The sequence below is a fragment of the Sander vitreus genome, chromosome 16 (genome assembly GCF_031162955.1).
Source record: "Sander vitreus isolate 19-12246 chromosome 16, sanVit1, whole genome shotgun sequence".
Taxonomy (NCBI): Eukaryota; Metazoa; Chordata; class Actinopteri; order Perciformes; family Percidae; genus Sander; species Sander vitreus.
Genome location: NC_135870.1, coordinates 3,467,206 through 3,484,796, shown reverse-complemented (window position 1 = coordinate 3,484,796; position 17,591 = coordinate 3,467,206). Strand labels below are relative to the sequence as shown.

The 17,591-nt window shown below is 39.1% G+C and overlaps 1 protein-coding gene and 1 long non-coding RNA gene across 3 annotated transcripts; one reads left to right on the top strand and one right to left on the bottom strand.

Annotated features, from left to right (window-relative positions):
• Positions 1-2,967: 2,967 nt before the first annotated feature.
• On the bottom strand, positions 2,968-5,357 carry pnx (posterior neuron-specific homeobox). Its single transcript, XM_078271895.1, has 2 exons — positions 5,240-5,357; positions 2,968-3,374 (listed from the first exon to the last, which is right to left on the bottom strand). Exons 1-2 carry the CDS (start codon positions 5,355-5,357, stop codon positions 2,968-2,970), a joined length of 525 nt encoding a protein of 174 aa, XP_078128021.1.
• A 7,240-nt stretch (positions 5,358-12,597) lies between these two features.
• LOC144531457 (uncharacterized) lies at positions 12,598-17,080 on the top strand. 2 transcript variants are annotated; one of them, XR_013503219.1, is made up of 5 exons: positions 12,598-12,716; positions 13,941-14,090; positions 15,645-15,719; positions 16,022-16,110; positions 16,626-17,080. It is a non-coding gene; the product is annotated as an uncharacterized LOC144531457 (long non-coding RNA). The 2 variants fall into 2 exon arrangements; XR_013503218.1 differs by having other exon boundaries at positions 16,407-17,080.
• The last annotated feature ends 511 nt before the right edge of the window (positions 17,081-17,591 follow it).

Below are 17,591 nucleotides of genomic sequence, written 5' to 3'. Positions count from 1 at the left end.
ACACAGTTTCTGAATACGGGCTGTGGGCATTTCTCTGAGGATTGAGCATTTTGATACTTTCACAGTATTTATGTATAACCTCGACCTTCTTTATAATGTCATCAGAAATGACACGGAAGTCTCACTTTTTACAATAAGGGACGGAGAATCCTTTCCAACGAGGACAGGTAGGCCTACGTTACCTGTAGCCTGGCTGCAGGCCCAACAGCCAATAGCAAGATAGCGTCGTGACAGTATGTTTGTCAATTTAAGTGAAGAAAGTCATAGTTTTTCGTAGGTTTGTCATAGTATAGAATCATTTTCGTGCCTTTTAAGTCCAAAAATAGTTATCTCAAAGGTAAAACTTAAAACTTGCACACAAAACATGACTCATGATGACTCATGGCCGTGATGACTCATGGTCGATATGACTCATGGCCGTGAAGCAGAACAACAACAGCTGTTTCATCTGGAGGCCTATGAAATCTGCTCAAATACCTTCGAGACATTGTGCAATTATTTTGGTTTGTTTGTTTTATGGTGCGGTGGACAAAGTATTCAAAACCATGTATCTCTAAAAAGTTTCAAAACTTTTCATGGTTTGAGGTTTGTGACGATGCATTTTTCCAGCTGATTCGTGAGGCTTTTTAAAGACTTTATTTAGCTTAAGAAGAAGGAGAAACATTTCCTCAACACGTCAAAAGAAGACTTCATCCTTCAGTCTATCACAAACATTCAACGTCATCTGAAAAGTAACTAAAGCTGTCAGACAAATGTAGTGGAGTACAGAGTACAATATTTACCTCTGAGATGTAGAGGAGTGCAAATAGAAAGTAGCAGAACATGGAAACATTCAGTACCTTGAATGTGTACTTCTGTACAGAACTTGGGTACATGTTCTTAGTTATATTCCACCTCTGGTTTTAGGATCTTAATTTCTGCAGAAAAGGACAGGAAAGCATTTGGCTCGTCTTTTATCACGCACAAAACATTTCCCTGCTCACGCTCTTAATTTTCCTTTTTTAGACCTGTGTGTGTGTGTGTGTGTGTCTCCATCTGTTTCTAATACCTGAGATGAAAGTGGTTTCAGATCTGTTTCATCCATTTCAAAGGCTGTCTGTTTCATCTTCTTAAAAATCTATTATTGGATATTTGAAGATGTATTTATGGAGTGAAGGAATCTCTGAATTTGTAGCACCTGGAAAAAAAAAGTCGATGCGCAATCAATTCTTCTGTGTGTGGTGTGTGCTAGTGTGTTTGTGTGTGTGTGTGTGTGTGTGTGTGTGTCTCTTTAAAAAGAAAAAACACTAAAACAGAAAGTAATTTTGTGTGTCTTTGAAATTCTTTTCATACAGAATTGAGTTTAACACACACACACACACACACACACACACACACACACACACACACACACACACACACACACACACAGTTAAACTGATCTGAGGCCAATCGAAAAGGGATGGAGTTTTTAAAATCTGATCCTGATACTTGATTAGATTATTAAATGGAAACCAACATGTGCATTAGAAAAGTTGTTTGAGAAGATACACACATTGATCCCTGTGTCTTTATGTAATAATTCAATATGTTGTAGCCATGACAGCGACGTAGCTTCATGTCGGTCTGTTGGTCAAGACAGAAATATCTAAACAACTGTTGGATTGATTTTCATAAAAATGTGTTATTAAATTAAAGTCCTAACCTTTAATTATAACTGCACAACATACTCTGGGACAATATTAAGAAAATCACAGTTTAGGAATATATATAAAAAAAAAAAAAAAAATGTATTTAATCCATTATAGTTTCTTTGGAGATGTATGCATGTGATTGCATTTGTTCCAACAAGTTATTTTGATTTAAAAACTTTATCTTTGATTCTTTTTCTGGAACTCTGTGAGAATCAATAAGTCAAAATATATGTCAAGAAACAAGCAACAAACAAGAACAACTTCAATAAAAAAATGTTTATGAAAATAAGTTATAGCATAAATACATTAGAACATATTTAACATTTCTAAACTCAGTCGTGTTTGGCACTTTAACAGCTCTCTGGAATTATCATAATAGTGCCATATTTTGCCGAAACTTTTCCCTGGAGATTAGGGCTGGGTACCGTACTTCGATACTTTTAAGACAACGACCGAATTGCCTTCTTAGTAACGAGTACTGAAAAATGCCTCGTCATTCCATCAGTGAGCCAATAAGCATGCAGCGTGCTTCTACCAAGATCTAATCAAGTTTGTGATTGGCTGTCTAACATTACACGTCGTCGAGACACGCAGGAAAACTTTACATTACACAGAGATGAGGCTCAGGGGCGTCGGACTGGGGTGGGGGAAGGGGACTGAGTACCCAGGGCCCTCATGTGAGGAGATGCTAGAATGAATAGCTGTGGATGCGGGGAGGGGCCCATAGAAAATGCTTTTCTACAGGGCCCAGAATGTTGTGCTACGCCCCTGACAAGGCTCATGTGTGTGTTGTTGTATTTTGAGAGGCTTGACTACAGTTTATGTCATATCATTGTAAAGGAGCTGAAAAATAACAAGAAAGATATGAACCGTATTGTGTAACAGGGGCGGAGACAGATGTTGGAAACATTCGGGGCTCAGCCCAAACCTAGAGGGGGCCCGTTTACCACAGCTACCACATGCATTTTTTTTCACAACCCCCCCAATAATCCAAACTGGTCAATGCAACCCCCCCAAAAAAACTATTATAATTTCCTTTACATAAATAAAGACATTTGCACCATAACTTGATGCAGAAAAAAACACCACAAAAGTGATGCCCTTGCCCTGATGTGTAACGTGATGTCTTTCTGTTAATTGGATTTTTATTAAACTGGTATAGAAAAAAATATTGATCGGGAACCGGTAGGCTATCAAAGTCACGGTAATGGCACCGGTATCAAAGTTTTTTTTTTTTGTGATACCCATGTACTGGAGATGCTGCATGTTGGTCCATAATGTGCTGAGTCACCCATCATGTGTAATAATGATGAAAGGGCAGCAGCGGCAGCGGTGCAAACAGCTGCAGTGGAGCGCGCTGCTGGCAGTAAAGCGGCCCGTAGGTCAGAGGATGTGAGGATGTGAAAGTGGCTTCCTCCTCCTCCGCCTCCTTCCCCCCCTGCACACACTCCTTCTTCCACTTGGTGCGTCTGTTCTGGAACCAGATCTTGACCTGAGTCTCGGAGAGGCGCAGGGCCGAGGCGATGGTGTGCCGCTCCAGCACCGACAGGTAGTGGCACCGGCGGAAGCTGCCCTCCAGTATCTGCAGCTGCTCCAGGGTGAAAGCCGTGCGGACCCGTCGGCTTTTTGCCTCCGGGCTGCCGCCGCCGTCGGCCGCAGGATGCTGCTGCTCCCTGAGTTCATCTCTGCCAGTAGAAGCACCTGAAAGCAGGGATGGAAGTAGTATTCAGAATCCTTTACTTCAGTAAAAGTAGCCTACTAATACAACATTGTAAAAAATACTACATTTTCAAAAAGTCTCTACAATATATCAAAAATTTGGGTTTCTTTCAACAAATTGTTGAAAAAAATAACGTGGATGGTTCCATACAACGTTCTTTAGTGTTAAATAAATCAATACTTTCAATTCATTTGGGTATTTTATTAGATTGATGAACATTTTTTTATAGAAGGTTGAAAAACGTGACAAAAATGCTTCAAAAACGTGGGAAAAAAACCAGAAAAACTTCGACAAAAAATCGACAGACATCAGAAAAAGTGACAAACTTGGAAAAAAATCAGAAACAAATTCAAAAACTTGATAAGAAAAACACAAACGTAAAAAAAAAAAAATAAAATTACTGAAATCGACAAAGACATTGGAAAAAGTGACAAAAAAAACTGCGTGGTACATCATGTTATGTTAACTTTTGGTCAATTTAGGAGAAATCTACAGACACAAATGGACAAGCTGTAGAAAAATAAACATCTAAATGTGTATATTGGATGATTTTTTTCCCCACATAGCCTGAAAGAAGACATGTTAGCCTATGGAAGCAAAAATATTGAATTGAAAAATGATGTTTTTGCCATTTTAACTAACTTCCCAAATGATTAACTTATATTATTATGTAAGTTTTCTGAAATGTGTGTTTAAATATGCAAAATGAGGCATTATCTAAAGCTAACTTGTGTTTAATTTAGGAGAAATCTACAGACACAAATAGACAAAGTAAAAAATAAAGAAAATACACTTATGGATCTAGGACATAAGTTCCACTGGGGATAGGGGATTTTTTATATATACATATATATTTATATAGCTATATATATATCGCTATATCGCTATATACTTGCTCTCTGGTTAGATGCTAACTGCATTTCATTAGCTCTGTACTTGTACTGTACTGTATCTGTAATATAAATCCCCTCTGATGATAGGCTTACATGCCTGAGGCAGCCATCCACAGATACAGTTCATCTTAAGGATTCACTGTTCCACATGTATGTTTTAATATTATTTATAAAAACATGCCAACAATTACTATGCTATTTTAATAGCTTACTAAAAAGTCTTAACATGAATCCAACATATTATTAGCAAACATAAATCCCATAGTCTCTAAGGCCATCCACATATACAGTTCATCCTAAGGGTTCACTGGGCTACATGTATGTTTAACATTCAAACATGATTTATAAAATCATGCCAACAATTAGTAGGCTATTTCAATAGCTTAGTATCCTATGCAAAAATGTATAAAGGCTTTAGGTGGCCCTACACGTTACTGTAGCCCCAGTTTGATATGCAACATTTTATACAATATATGTAGTATGGGGTCCCTTCTCCGTCTCTCTTTCAGTTAAGGGGTCCTTGGCTTAAAAAACATTGAAGACCCCTGCTCTAAAATGTTGTAAGGTAGAAATATAAGGTAGCAAAAAATGCAAATACTCAAGTAAAGTATATATATATAAAAGGGGATTGGCCACTATTTTAAGCAATAAAGAAAGTAAGACATCTTTTTCCTTTAGGACTATTCTTTCTGGCATAACTTCATTATTTTCTGGATTCTGCATCACCACAGTCCCTATAAATAATAATGTACGTAGAAATGCAGGAAATGGAATTTCTGAGGAACCCCAGACCCCCTGTTTTGTGTCCCCCACTACTTCTCAAACCAAAGTTACACCCTTGCTATGGATGTTTCCCCCCCAATATAGTCTAAAAGAAGACGCGTCATGGAATTAAAACTGAAAACATGTTGGTTTTTTTTGCCTGCAGTGTCTCGTGCCCTCTTAATGCTCACCTGTCGTTGCATCTCGAGCACAGATTATTCTCCTTGTGAACTTTGTTGGATCCAAAATATCCTCCACAGAAAAAGGCGTCCTGTGGCTGAGCGGGCCTTTGGCTGCGACTGGCTGCATCTCTCTCTCTCTGTGTGGATGTGGATCAGGACGCATGTGGAGGCAGAGCGCACGACTGCCTGATCTGCTCCGAGGGTCTATATATATATATATATAGGCCCATTGGGACTTTTGCACACGGGCTCTTTCTCATTTACATTTCATTCAAAAAAAGTTACCCAAATGAAGCAATTGGAGCCTCTGTGTGTGCCGACACGCTTCGGCCCCGTGCAGCTCCCCCGCGCGGGCACTTGAATATGTAAATGACGCGCTCTCAGCTGGAGATGCACGCACCCTGTTATTTATTGCCAGGCATCTGTTTAAAACGTGCCTCCTTTCTCTCCCTCCGTGTTCCTCATTGTGGTTTGTCTTGTCATTATTTGCAAATGTGAGATTTTACGGTGCTCGGACACGTGAACGCGGCTTGTGATGTTAATTGATGGACTCATCAAAGGGACAGTTTGAGCCTTTTCTCTTTCTCGTTGTGGCCCAGTTTGCATTGAGACGTTTGTCCCGTTCAGTGCAACATCCCCAAAAAGCACAAAGCACTTGGGTTTAATTAGAAGCCCACTAACAACTGTGTGAGAGTCGCTAGCCATCTGATCACTTCTTTTTCTTTTTCTTTTTTTTTTTGTTCATAACTTTATTGGGTCCAACCAAAACGGGCTTGTACATTCTTTTCATTAGAATCAGAATGAGACATTTGGGGGCACGAAATTATTGTGAAGTTTTGAAAGTTTTTTCAAAAATGATAGTCTTAACATGAATCCAACATATTATTAACAAATATGATGATGAATAATAGTTTGCACTATTCAGCAGCTTCCACCTCACTGTTTAACTATGTTCTATACATATATCATCCAACTGTACATTTGTTGATGTTCATACTGTACATACCACACATTTGCAATCCCTACTGTCTACATTTTAATATACTCACTGATACTGTATTTTTGTACATGTTGTAAGTTAGAGCTGCAATACTTACTCCTGCACTTTCTGTAAATATATATATATATATATATATATATATATATATATATATATATATATATATATCGCTATATCGCTATATACTTGCTCTCTGGTTAGATGCTAACTGCATTTCATTAGCTCTGTACTTGTACTGTACTGTATCTGTAATATAAATCCCCTCTGATGATACAGTTCATCTTAAGGATTCACTGTTCCACATGTATGTTTTAATATTATTTATAAAAACATGCCAACAATTACTATGCTATTTTAATAGCTTACTAAAAAGTCTTAACATGAATCCAACATATTATTAGCAAACATAAATCCCATAGTCTCTAAGGCCATCCACATATACAGTTCATCCTAAGGGTTCACTGGGCTACATGTATGTTTAACATTCAAACATGATTTATAAAATCATGCCAACAATTAGTAGGCTATTTCAATAGCTTAGTATCCTATGCAAAAATGGTATAAAGGCTTTAGGTGGCCCTACACGTTACTGTAGCCCCAGTTTGATATGCAACATTTTATACAATATATGTAGTATGGGGTCCCTTCTCCGTCTCTCTTTCAGTTAAGGGGTCCTTGGCTTAAAAAACATTGAAGACCCCTGCTCTAAAATGTTGTAAGGTAGAAATATAAGGTAGCAAAAAATGCAAATACTCAAGTAAAGTACCCCAAATTATACTTATACTTTCCATCACTGCCTCAGTCAAAGCACTTTGTTTCTAAAGGTGCTAATACAAATAAAGTTATTATAGGAATACACAGTAATACAGCCAGCAATGTGACTGATCCAATGCCTGACTGGAAAGATGAGTCTATAGCTGTTTTTTTTTTTTTTTTTTAAATATCATCAAAGGCTGTAGCTCTCTTTGATTAAATGTAGCCTTTGACTTGTTACTTGTTGCTCTAATATGTGTTTACGTTGATTTGGCTGCTCTCCACACTTCTATCTGCCTCCAATTGCTTCATTAACTTTACAATTCAGCTAACAGACGCATCTTTAAATCCACATTATCGGTTATAGTTTGCTAATACCCAGAGAGGCCTCATGTAGTAAAGGAGGGTCCCGGGGGGGGGGGGGGGCTTAGGAGTAAATGATCCTGTGGAGGCAGTAAGTCATAAAGGTGGCAGCTGCCGGCGTGCTCGCAGCTACAGACACCTACGGAGAGACTGGTATAGAAAGCAGAAGAGAGGCCAGCCCAACAGGACAATTAGCAGATGTCACCAGTAGGCCTGACCCTCTCTGACCCTCAGCTTTGTTTCTGCAGGACAACGGGAAACGGGTAGACTCGGGGGGGGTTGAGGGGATGAAAAATGATGAAGACAGAAAATATACGTTGGTGAAGACAGGATAGGAGAGATGGAGAATACTTTAGCTGTGACTGCAGCAAGGTTTTGAGTTTGGGATTTTTATTTTAGTTTAGTTTGAGTTAGTTTTCAGAGTGTGGTTGCTAGTTTAGTTTAGTTTCAGTTTTCTGAAAGGTTTAGTTTCAGTTTTTAATATTTAGTTTGACCCCACGTATTAGACTAGGCCTGCACGATATTGGAAAAAACTTACATTGCGATATTTTTTCCCCCTGCGATATATATTGCGATATGAAAAAAAGACAAATTTTTACAAGAGGACATAAATAGCCCTATTTAGAGATACTAAATCATTCTCAACTACTGGGGTGATTTTGTAGGGGAGTGCATCTACAAAGAAAATGAAAAAGGAAATGTTCTTATGTGAACCAGTCTTTGTTGAACTTTAATTCTTTACAAAAACCAAAGCAAGTAAGGCTGTGACTACTCTTCTGAAGTGATTTTGGAGAGGGAAATTAGGAAGAAATACACTGGTTGACTGACATGACACCATTGTATTCATAGAATATCAATCCAGGCTAAAGTGAATGATATTAATAATGCATGCATGTTGCTTCCTCTAAATTTCAGGAACCGCTCCGAACCATAACGTTAGTTGGGACAGACGCCTTGTTTCTTCAGGCTAACTATGTTAGCTTTAGCCTGGCTGGTAGCAGCTTTCTGCAGTGAAAAATGGCCGGGATATGTCGTGATTACGTTGCATTAATCAGGTGATTTAGTTTGTCTTTGCAGCGAACATAAAACACTGACTACTGTAGCTTCACTACCCATAGAAAAACGTGCATCACGGTGTCAGCAGCAGCTTACGGTATTTTTCTCATAGACAGTATATAAGAATGGACTAACAGATCCTGTTGCTCTGGACGGAGACCAGAAGGCCATTAGAAGCACTTTTCCAGTGATGGCTGAGCGTTACTGAGCAGCCGCCAACTGAAAGAGACGACGTAGATGTGACGTGAGCAACCTGTCTGAAAGTTGGAAGTCTTCTGGTAGCTGTGCCAAGAGAAATCTCAATCATTCCCAATCTAGCAGAGACGGAGAGCGTAGGTATATGTAAGGAGATAACATGGACACAGGCTAATTACTGCTAACTAAAATGCTAGTTAACATTAGTAAATAAACGTAAACAGCTAATGTAAGTTCAAACTGCCTGAGAGCTTCTCCTGTACTATACGGTAACTCCTCTACTATGCGACAGTAAGTTGTGTGGTTATGACACAATTGTTAGCCTATTGTTATAAAAATGTCTGCTACGGAGCCATAACGTGAGATACAAGGTAATGGAGCCTTTTATACATTGTCGTGTTTCTTAAGAAATAAACAACGGACAAATAGTCTTTAAACGCTTCAGATGTAAAGTTATTCGCTGTCAAAGTGACGTCAAAATGAATGGCAGTCAATGGGATGCTAACGTCGGGTGATGGCTTTGTAGCATCAAAATGGCGCCATAGGAGGTTCGAGCTCTGAAGGACTAACGTTACGTCACATGACCACCTGTCTTAAAGGGGAAGGGTCAGCCACCACGAGACTAATCAGCATTGCAGATTGAACATGCAGCTGGACTTGAATGGCCTTCTTTTGACTGAAAGTACTGCCAAACAACACTTTTTCTGCTCACCAGTTCCATTTTCACTTCCTCTCAGCCTGCTGCATTGAACGCTCCACCTACGTAAACACCTTCCCGTAATCACCAATCAACCAATATTCGGCTGAATCCAAAGCCGAATCCTGGATTCGGTGCATCCCTGAAAAAAAGTAACTAAAAGTAGACAAATTTCACAACATTTGCGGATCAAGTGAGTGGATTTATCTGCAGAATGTATCCTGACACATTTGCACCCATGGCAGCTGATCCGATGTTTGAATGTGCAAATGTCTTCTTTACTTTTCCAACCTCAACATTTCCATTTACTGTCACAAAGTAAAGAGCGCATATAAAAAGCTTTGAGATGACGTGAGACCACCCCACGCACGTTCTGAAAGTCAAACATAATTTAGAGGTTTTGTGGCGCCGTTCAGGCACCAGTAAAAGAGACGTCGAGCACAAAGACAAAGTGTGCAGCAGAGGTCCCACAAAAGGCCAGGGGAATGCTAAGAGCACCCCTGGGTGTTGCCATAAATGCCTTTAAGCCTTTGTTTTGGGAAGATAATAGTTGTGTTCTCTCCTCCCCTTTCCTCCTGCAATGAAGACACATCTGTGACATTAAGATAGTATCAGGAAGTTGTGATAGGGGACTGAACTCATGGGACTTTAGGTATTTATTTAACCCTTGTGTTGTCTTCCTGTCAACCATGCAACCATTTTTTTTTTAATGTTTTTTTTTTTAACCTTTTGGTCACTTCTTTTCAACATTTTTATCACTTTTTCTGATGATTTTGTCACTGTTTTATAACAGGGTTTTTTTTACACTTTTTCCAAAGTTTTTGACGTTTTCTTCCAATGTTTTTGTGATGCAAAATAAGTTCTGTTCAGTTCAGTTCAGTTCAGATCACATTTCTATTCCCCCCTATATTTTTTATTTGCATTCTGTACATTTTGACATACATTGTTTGTCTCATTTTAAGGATGTTTTGATCAATTTCTGATGTGATCAATGTCTCTTGCAACTTATGGTAGATGGCTCTCAAGACTTTCAGATCACCCTTTATTTTGTCCATGTTTTTTTCCCCACATTACAACTTAAAGGTCAAGAAGAACGACTTCCCAACTCGGGAAATGGGACCATCCGAAGAAAACGACATAATGTTGTGTTGTAATGTAACGATATGCAAAAACGTCCTTACTGTATAGCTACTTAAGTAGATTTGTCACGTATCTGTACTTCACTTTGTTCTTTATATTTCCGGAAACTTTTACTTTTACGCCACTACATTTCCCCTAAGCATCTTAGTTACTTGTTACTACAAAATAAAATCTGAAGAAATTTGTTATATTGGAAAATAATTGTTGTACTGGAAAAACAAATGTGCACAAAAAAGTGTGCATGTGTACTTGTCTTGATATTATGTCTTATTTGTATATTATGTTGATATGTGCCTATATGTATATTGTTGTCTCTATTGTACAGTATGTGTCTATATTACTATTTGTCTACTGAATGTCTACTACTACATGTCTATTTGTTGAATGTATAGAGAGGTAACACCTACCAAAGTCAAATTCCTTGTGTATGTAAGTATACTTGGCCAATAAAACTGATTCTGATTCTGATAGTAAATATCAGATACTGTAAGACTTCATTAACGTAATATTCTGAAAGGTGACTTAAAGTTCTACCAAAGTCTATTTTCTGGCAAGATAGCCTACTTGTACTTTTACTCAAGTATTGCTTTCAAGTAAATACAAGACTGCATACAACCATACTTCAAAAGTACCCTTAAAAACATCACAAACAACATACACACACATCATTAACAGGATGATAAAATAACAGATCCACATGAATAATATGGACAATAAAAGAAAAGATACTTAATAAAAAATCCACATGAATGTACTAAAGGGATGTATAAGCATGAGAGGCTTGCAGTGACCGGGCAGGGACTGACCCTGTGATTCAGTCTGCATGGTGAGGTGCTCTATGAGAGGGTGTGTCATGGTGGTAGTGCAAATAAGTCCAGTAGTGCGAGAATAAAGTCTAGATGATGGCGGACTCTCCTACAATATCAGGTTAAAGCCACAGCCAGTGGTTGCTCTTTCTGGCTGCTTTTTCTGAAGCTGCAGAAATCCTGACCACAAATCCATCATCCAGTGAGGAAACTACGAGTGAGTTTTGACTACAAACCCACAGCACCCAACTTCCACAAAAAGCTTCCAACATAAACGTTATAATCTTCTCTGACTGACCAAAGCACAAACCTCCACTTCATCTTAACTCAACTGGGAGAAAAAGAAACAGCCACAGCGTGCAACGTTTCCACAAGATGCACCAAGACAAAAACAAAAACAAATAGTAGACTGTCACATTGTTGTAAATTAGAATAAATCTTCTTAAAAGCATCATGTCATATTCCGTTATCAAGTTACATTGACATTAATTCCATCTGACAGTTGGCTCTGTTTCTGAATATTAAAATAAGTCTCTTCCGGACAAATCTTAACATTTTTACATCTCCAGATAGATTTATGTCAATGTCAATGTCAAATTTATTTATATAGCACATTAAAACGACTGTGGTTGGACAAAGTGCTGAACAAGACAGAATATCAAATACAAAAATGATCACGTAAAATACATCGTTACAGATAACAATGAAACAACAAAACGCATTAAAAGACATTTGACGCCCACACTCAGCCAGGACCAAAGGCCAAAGTAAAAAGGTGTGTCTTTAGCAGGGACTTAAATGTATATATATATATATATATATGCGCCTCTCGAAGATACAGTGGAAGGCTATTCCAGAGGATTGAAGCACCCACCGCAGAAGCTCGATCCCCTCTACTTTTTAACCTAGGTTTTGGGACACCCAGCATGGAAGAAGTTTTCGGCACCTTGGCAGCACGGTGGCCCAAAGGTTCTCTGCATAAGACACAACAATCTGACATAAAGTCACACGTTTGTCATTTCAAAATGACACTACATGAGCTGATTGGCCAACATATACACACCTGACCAAACACCTCAATGGTTCATTGTTACCAATTATGATGCCTCTTTTCTTTTTCAGTTTACTGTTTTTTTGTGAGCATATTCTTTTGTTCAGTCCAGTGTTAATATATCTGCTGTGCATATGTATGCTGTGACTTTTTTGATGTGTGTGTGTGCCCAGGTGAACACTGAGCTGGTTTGTAGGTAGGTCTAATAATGATAAAGGAGTGGCATAATAACTTGACAATGCAAATTCACTTCACAAATTTCCCTGTTGCTGATGTTGCTTCCTCTTCATTACAGGAAGATCTCTAAACCAATGCGCGCATCTGATGGACAGTGGACGGTTTCTGTCTTTTCTCTCAGAGATTGTGGATTGACATGAGCCGAGGAACCGTCTGAATGATCGCCACGGACCTCAGGAGGAGGACAGGTATGTTTCTAACGTTGTTGTGAGAACTTTTCTAATGTAATTGAAGACAGACAGCGGTTTGTGAAAACAGCGTCTGCCGTACCCAACATTCACTTCTCATATCGCAGCTTAACAGATTTAGTTGTGTGAGATGTTACAGGTGGAATAGACTTCTTTAGGTTTCTACGTATAGTCTGTACCCACAATGCAAGGGTTATGACGTACTACGCATGCGTCGGTTATTGTGCTTAAAGGTTTCACTAGTGACGAGTAAAATGGCTTTCCCATTCTCATCCTCATCCAAGGTTTGGACTTTTTTTATATTTTAAACAATAATGAACAGACAAGTAAGATAGTAAATAGTAGAGGGTCTTAGTTTTGATGGTCAGTAGCCGGAGAAGTTCCTGCACGTACTTAAACTGTTGCATGGTTAGTCACCACGTGCTGCTCTGGGTCTAAGTGCTCGTGTGCCAACATGGCAACGTGGCTGTTTTGGCTCTTACCGGAGACGTAAGATGGAAGACCCTGAGCCAGGCTGCTGCTCGTGTGGACTTAAAGAAACTTATTATCAAAATCTAATGTATCAATGTTATGTATAATTGTATGTATGTAATGTATAATTGAAATACTTAGTTGGGTTTAATGTAGCACACACAATCAAAGTTAGATGTGAAGTATACTTTGCCTAAACAACCTAGATGACTCGGTGCACATGTCTGTAATCAGAATCAGAAAAGGATTTATTGCAGAGTAAGTATAACTTAGGAGGAATATGTCTTGGTTGTTGGTGCATACATAAACATATTAAACATTAATATGAAATACACAAAAACAATAAATACAGAAACAATTAACATACATATATGTGTTTAAAATTAAAAAAAGAGGCTGTATGGATTAGTGCAGGATGTGCAGAGGTTCAGGATGTCAGTGTAACTTCTATATATTGAAACTGGAAGATATAAAGGAGTGTGTGCATGAATGAAGCTGAACGGGTAAGTGACCTGTAGGAGGTAGTGTGTATACTCCTGACTGATAGGTGCGTCTACCCTCCACTACACAGCTGGATAGTCCTCATATTACTTAGTTTCTGATATTTCTTCACTCTGATCTCATCTGTGTTTCTTTGTAAATGTGTGAAGTCTTTGATACTAGGCTGCATTTGAAGTTTACATAATAACAATAATTTCTTGAATCTTAAACATATTTTTTAACTTATAGTTTTAATTGTGTGTTTTGCTGCAGGATTCCAGCCAGAGGACAGCTGCTGCAGCTGCTGGTCCTCCTGGTGGTCCTGGTGGTCTTGGTGGTGCTGGTGGTCCTGCTGCTGCTGCTGGTGCTGGTGGTGCAGCTGCTGCTGATGATGTCTCTCCCATGGAGTGGAAATCTGCAGAGGTAAATATCTAATGAAGACAGAAAGTGGGATATTGAATTATAATTTTGGCTTGTTGCACAGTGTAGGGAACCCTGATCTATAGACTACATATAGTAATAATACGTCCAAAACGGCAGACATTACGCCACTCTGGGACAGCTTCAATATACCAGACATATATGATAAGATTTAACAGAACTATATAGTATATCCAAACAAGCCTTAGTGATGAAGTTGAAGATTAAATATAATATTTCCCTCTGGAAACAGCCGGTTTCCCCCAGAGTGGCAAGGACCTGTATTTGGACCGGGATGGCACGGTTCCGGCGCGTTGCCCTCTCTACTGGATCCAATTCAGTACATAGATCCAAGAGCTCAGCTGTAGGGAATCTAAATCGGCATATTAGCCAGTCATCATCATGGTCCCTGAAGTCTCTTTCTCTCCTGATTCTTCCATTAGCGCATAGTCCTCCTGCAGGGGCAGCAGTGCCATCATGCAGCATTACGCACAGGTTCACCGCAGTATTTATATGTTTACAACAATTCGTGATTGTTAACACCTTGCCAAAATCACAGCATCAACTAGTGGTACAATTTGAAGATGAAAGAAAGTCTAATAGGCAAACACACTTTTCTTCATGCAGGTTTTGTCATGAACAGTATTAAAGTTCCGACCGATAACGAGGACATTAAGTGTAACGATTGCGCGAAAGCTTAACGGCTGTATTTCTAGACTTTGACATTTGATGATATATGCACAGTATTAAAGAAAGGTATTTAGTTATTTACACTGTGTTCTGCCGTTATGTAATGGTAGGGTATTTGATGCTATCCTGTAATCCATGCAAAACATTAAGAACACATTTTTATTAAAGATTTGAGTTGGATTTTACAAGGTGTTTATGGAACAATTATCACTCAGTACAAGCGCAAATACCACTGCTGGATTTAATCTTCATGGTAACGTGGATGATATGGAGTGAAAAAATGTGCGTGAGGCATCAATACTAGAAAATATTACGAGTAATCGTTATTCCCATTTACTCTCTGCAGTCTGACTTCAGTTCACCACCTCACCATCTGCGTCGCCAATTCCTATTTTGTCTCCAAAATGTGCGTACGCACGGGTCAGAGTTTGCGTGGAGGACCGCACAGTCTCCCGTCAAGTTTGTTTTTTATAAATCACAACCTTTGCGTGGGAAGTGGCGTACGCACATTTTCAGCCCCGTTTTGTGCGTACGCCACGTTTATAAATGAGACCCCAGAACATCTGTTTCCTGGGTAAAAGCCCTGTGTTTTAGGAGCCAAACATCCCCCCTGACCTCTTCCCTATATTCATGCTCTCATACAGCAGCAGTCAATGTGCTGCTGACAGTAATAAATACTGGAATACATACCAGTTACAGAGCTTAACTTGTCACAGATATATGTAGTATATGTAGGAATACTTCATGAGATCAGGCTGTGTCAGGTGTACTGTAAACTTTAAATATGCAATGCATGAACATTTTACTTTAATATCCTTTTCAATCACTAATCTGTGTTGTTACCTTCTGAACTTGTGTGTGTGTTAGGGTTCTTTCAAGGCCAACAACCAGGACCAGGATGACGATATGGACTGGGAACTTGCAGGGACTAATCACAGCCAGGTAAATATCTAATGGAGTCAGAAAGTGTGATATTGTCTTCTGAATAGTGGCTGTGAAAGCTTCCTGAGACGCTGTAACATCTGGTGCATTTACATCACAGTGTGACTGGGTTCAAGGAATGAGCAGAACGTTTTAAAATAACATCACCTTTTTGTCATTTCCCATCACCTGTTTCATGGGTGAAAGTCGTGTGTTCATGAGAACAGGCTGTGTCAGGTGTACTACAGTTTAAATATGCAATGCATGAACATTTTACTTGTGTCAATCTGTGTTGTTACCTTCTGAACTTGTGTGTGTGTTAGGATTCTTTCAAGGCCAACAACCAGGACCAAGACCAGGACTAAGAGATGGACTTGGACCATCCAGAGGCTGTACATTCACCATCACTCAGGTAAACATGACTCTATCCTAAAAAAAAAGCATTTGACACTATAGATCATGCAATATTAATGACAAAACTAGAAACATATGGTATAAGAGGTGTAGCACACACATGGCTTAGTAACTATGTGGACATCAGACAGCAGTACGTACAAATAGGTAACGATAAATCTGATTTAAAGAAAGTAACGTGGCGTTTCACAAGGCTCAGTACTCGGTCCAAAGCTGTTCATATTGTACATAAATGATATCTGTAATATGTCTAAATTGTTGAAATACAGTTTGTGTTCGGCCCGCTGCTCCTAGGTAGCTTCTCTGTTCTCTCCTCTCTCCCTCTCTCTGTCTGTCCTAATCTGTCTCTCCTCTCTCTCTCTCCCTCTCTCTGTCTGTCCTAATCTGTCTCTCCTCTCTCTCTCTCCCTCTCTCTGTCTGTCCTAATCTCTCTCTCCTCTCTCCATCTCTCTGTCCTAATCTGTCCTGCCATCCACTGGACCAAACGACCACCGCTGGACCTCACCACTTTAGTCGACCACTGGATTACTCTGACGGTATCACTCCTGGACAGTGTTCATTTCGTTGACGAAGACTATGATGAAAAATATTCGTCAAGGAACCTTTTTCACGGACGAAAACTAAATAAAAACTAAATAAAAAGTCATATATGATGACGAAGACTGACGAAATATAACAGACACTTTAGTCAACAAATAAAAATAAGACGAAAGAAAGAATGCCTTTCTGCCATTTTTACATTTGCCATGTTTGTATGTTCTCCCCACGTTTGCGTGGGTTTCCTCCAGGTACTCCAGTTAACCCCACCATCAAAAAACATGTACTAGGTTCTCCAGTCAGTGCCCTTGAGCAAGGCACTGGCTCAGATCTGGAGTTGGTCCCCGGGCGCTGTGATTGGCTGCCCACTGCTCCCTTGAGGGATGGGTTAAATGCAGAGAATGAATTTCACTACATGTCTGTGTATGTGACAATAAAGTACCTTAACCTTTAAATCCAAAGCAAGTGGTTGGTTGACCTCAACAACATTCTGCGTTTGATGTATATGTCCCATATTTTACAGTAATAAGACTCTGTCCCTGAACCCAAAACAGAATTGTTGTTGTTGTTAGATGAGCATGCATTAACGTCATGTTAATCTACACATGGTTGACAAAATGGAGTCAGTAGAGAGATAGCTGATTGAACCATAGTTACACCCTGCATTCGGTCCCTTTGAAAAATAATAATAATGCGATAATATTGACAATCAATGCAGCAATTTTTTGCTGCAGCAGACCCCCCGCATCACCCTTAAAATGCAAATGTACAATATCAGAATATCAAATTTAAAGTCTTCTACCGTATGTAATATTCCTTCTTAGATAGCTAAATTAGCAAATTAAGTAGAAGTAAAGTGTAATATTATGTAAATATGATGGATGGATAGTAGAAAACAACTGGACAGTTTTGAGTGTTTGTCACAATCTTATTGAATGTAAC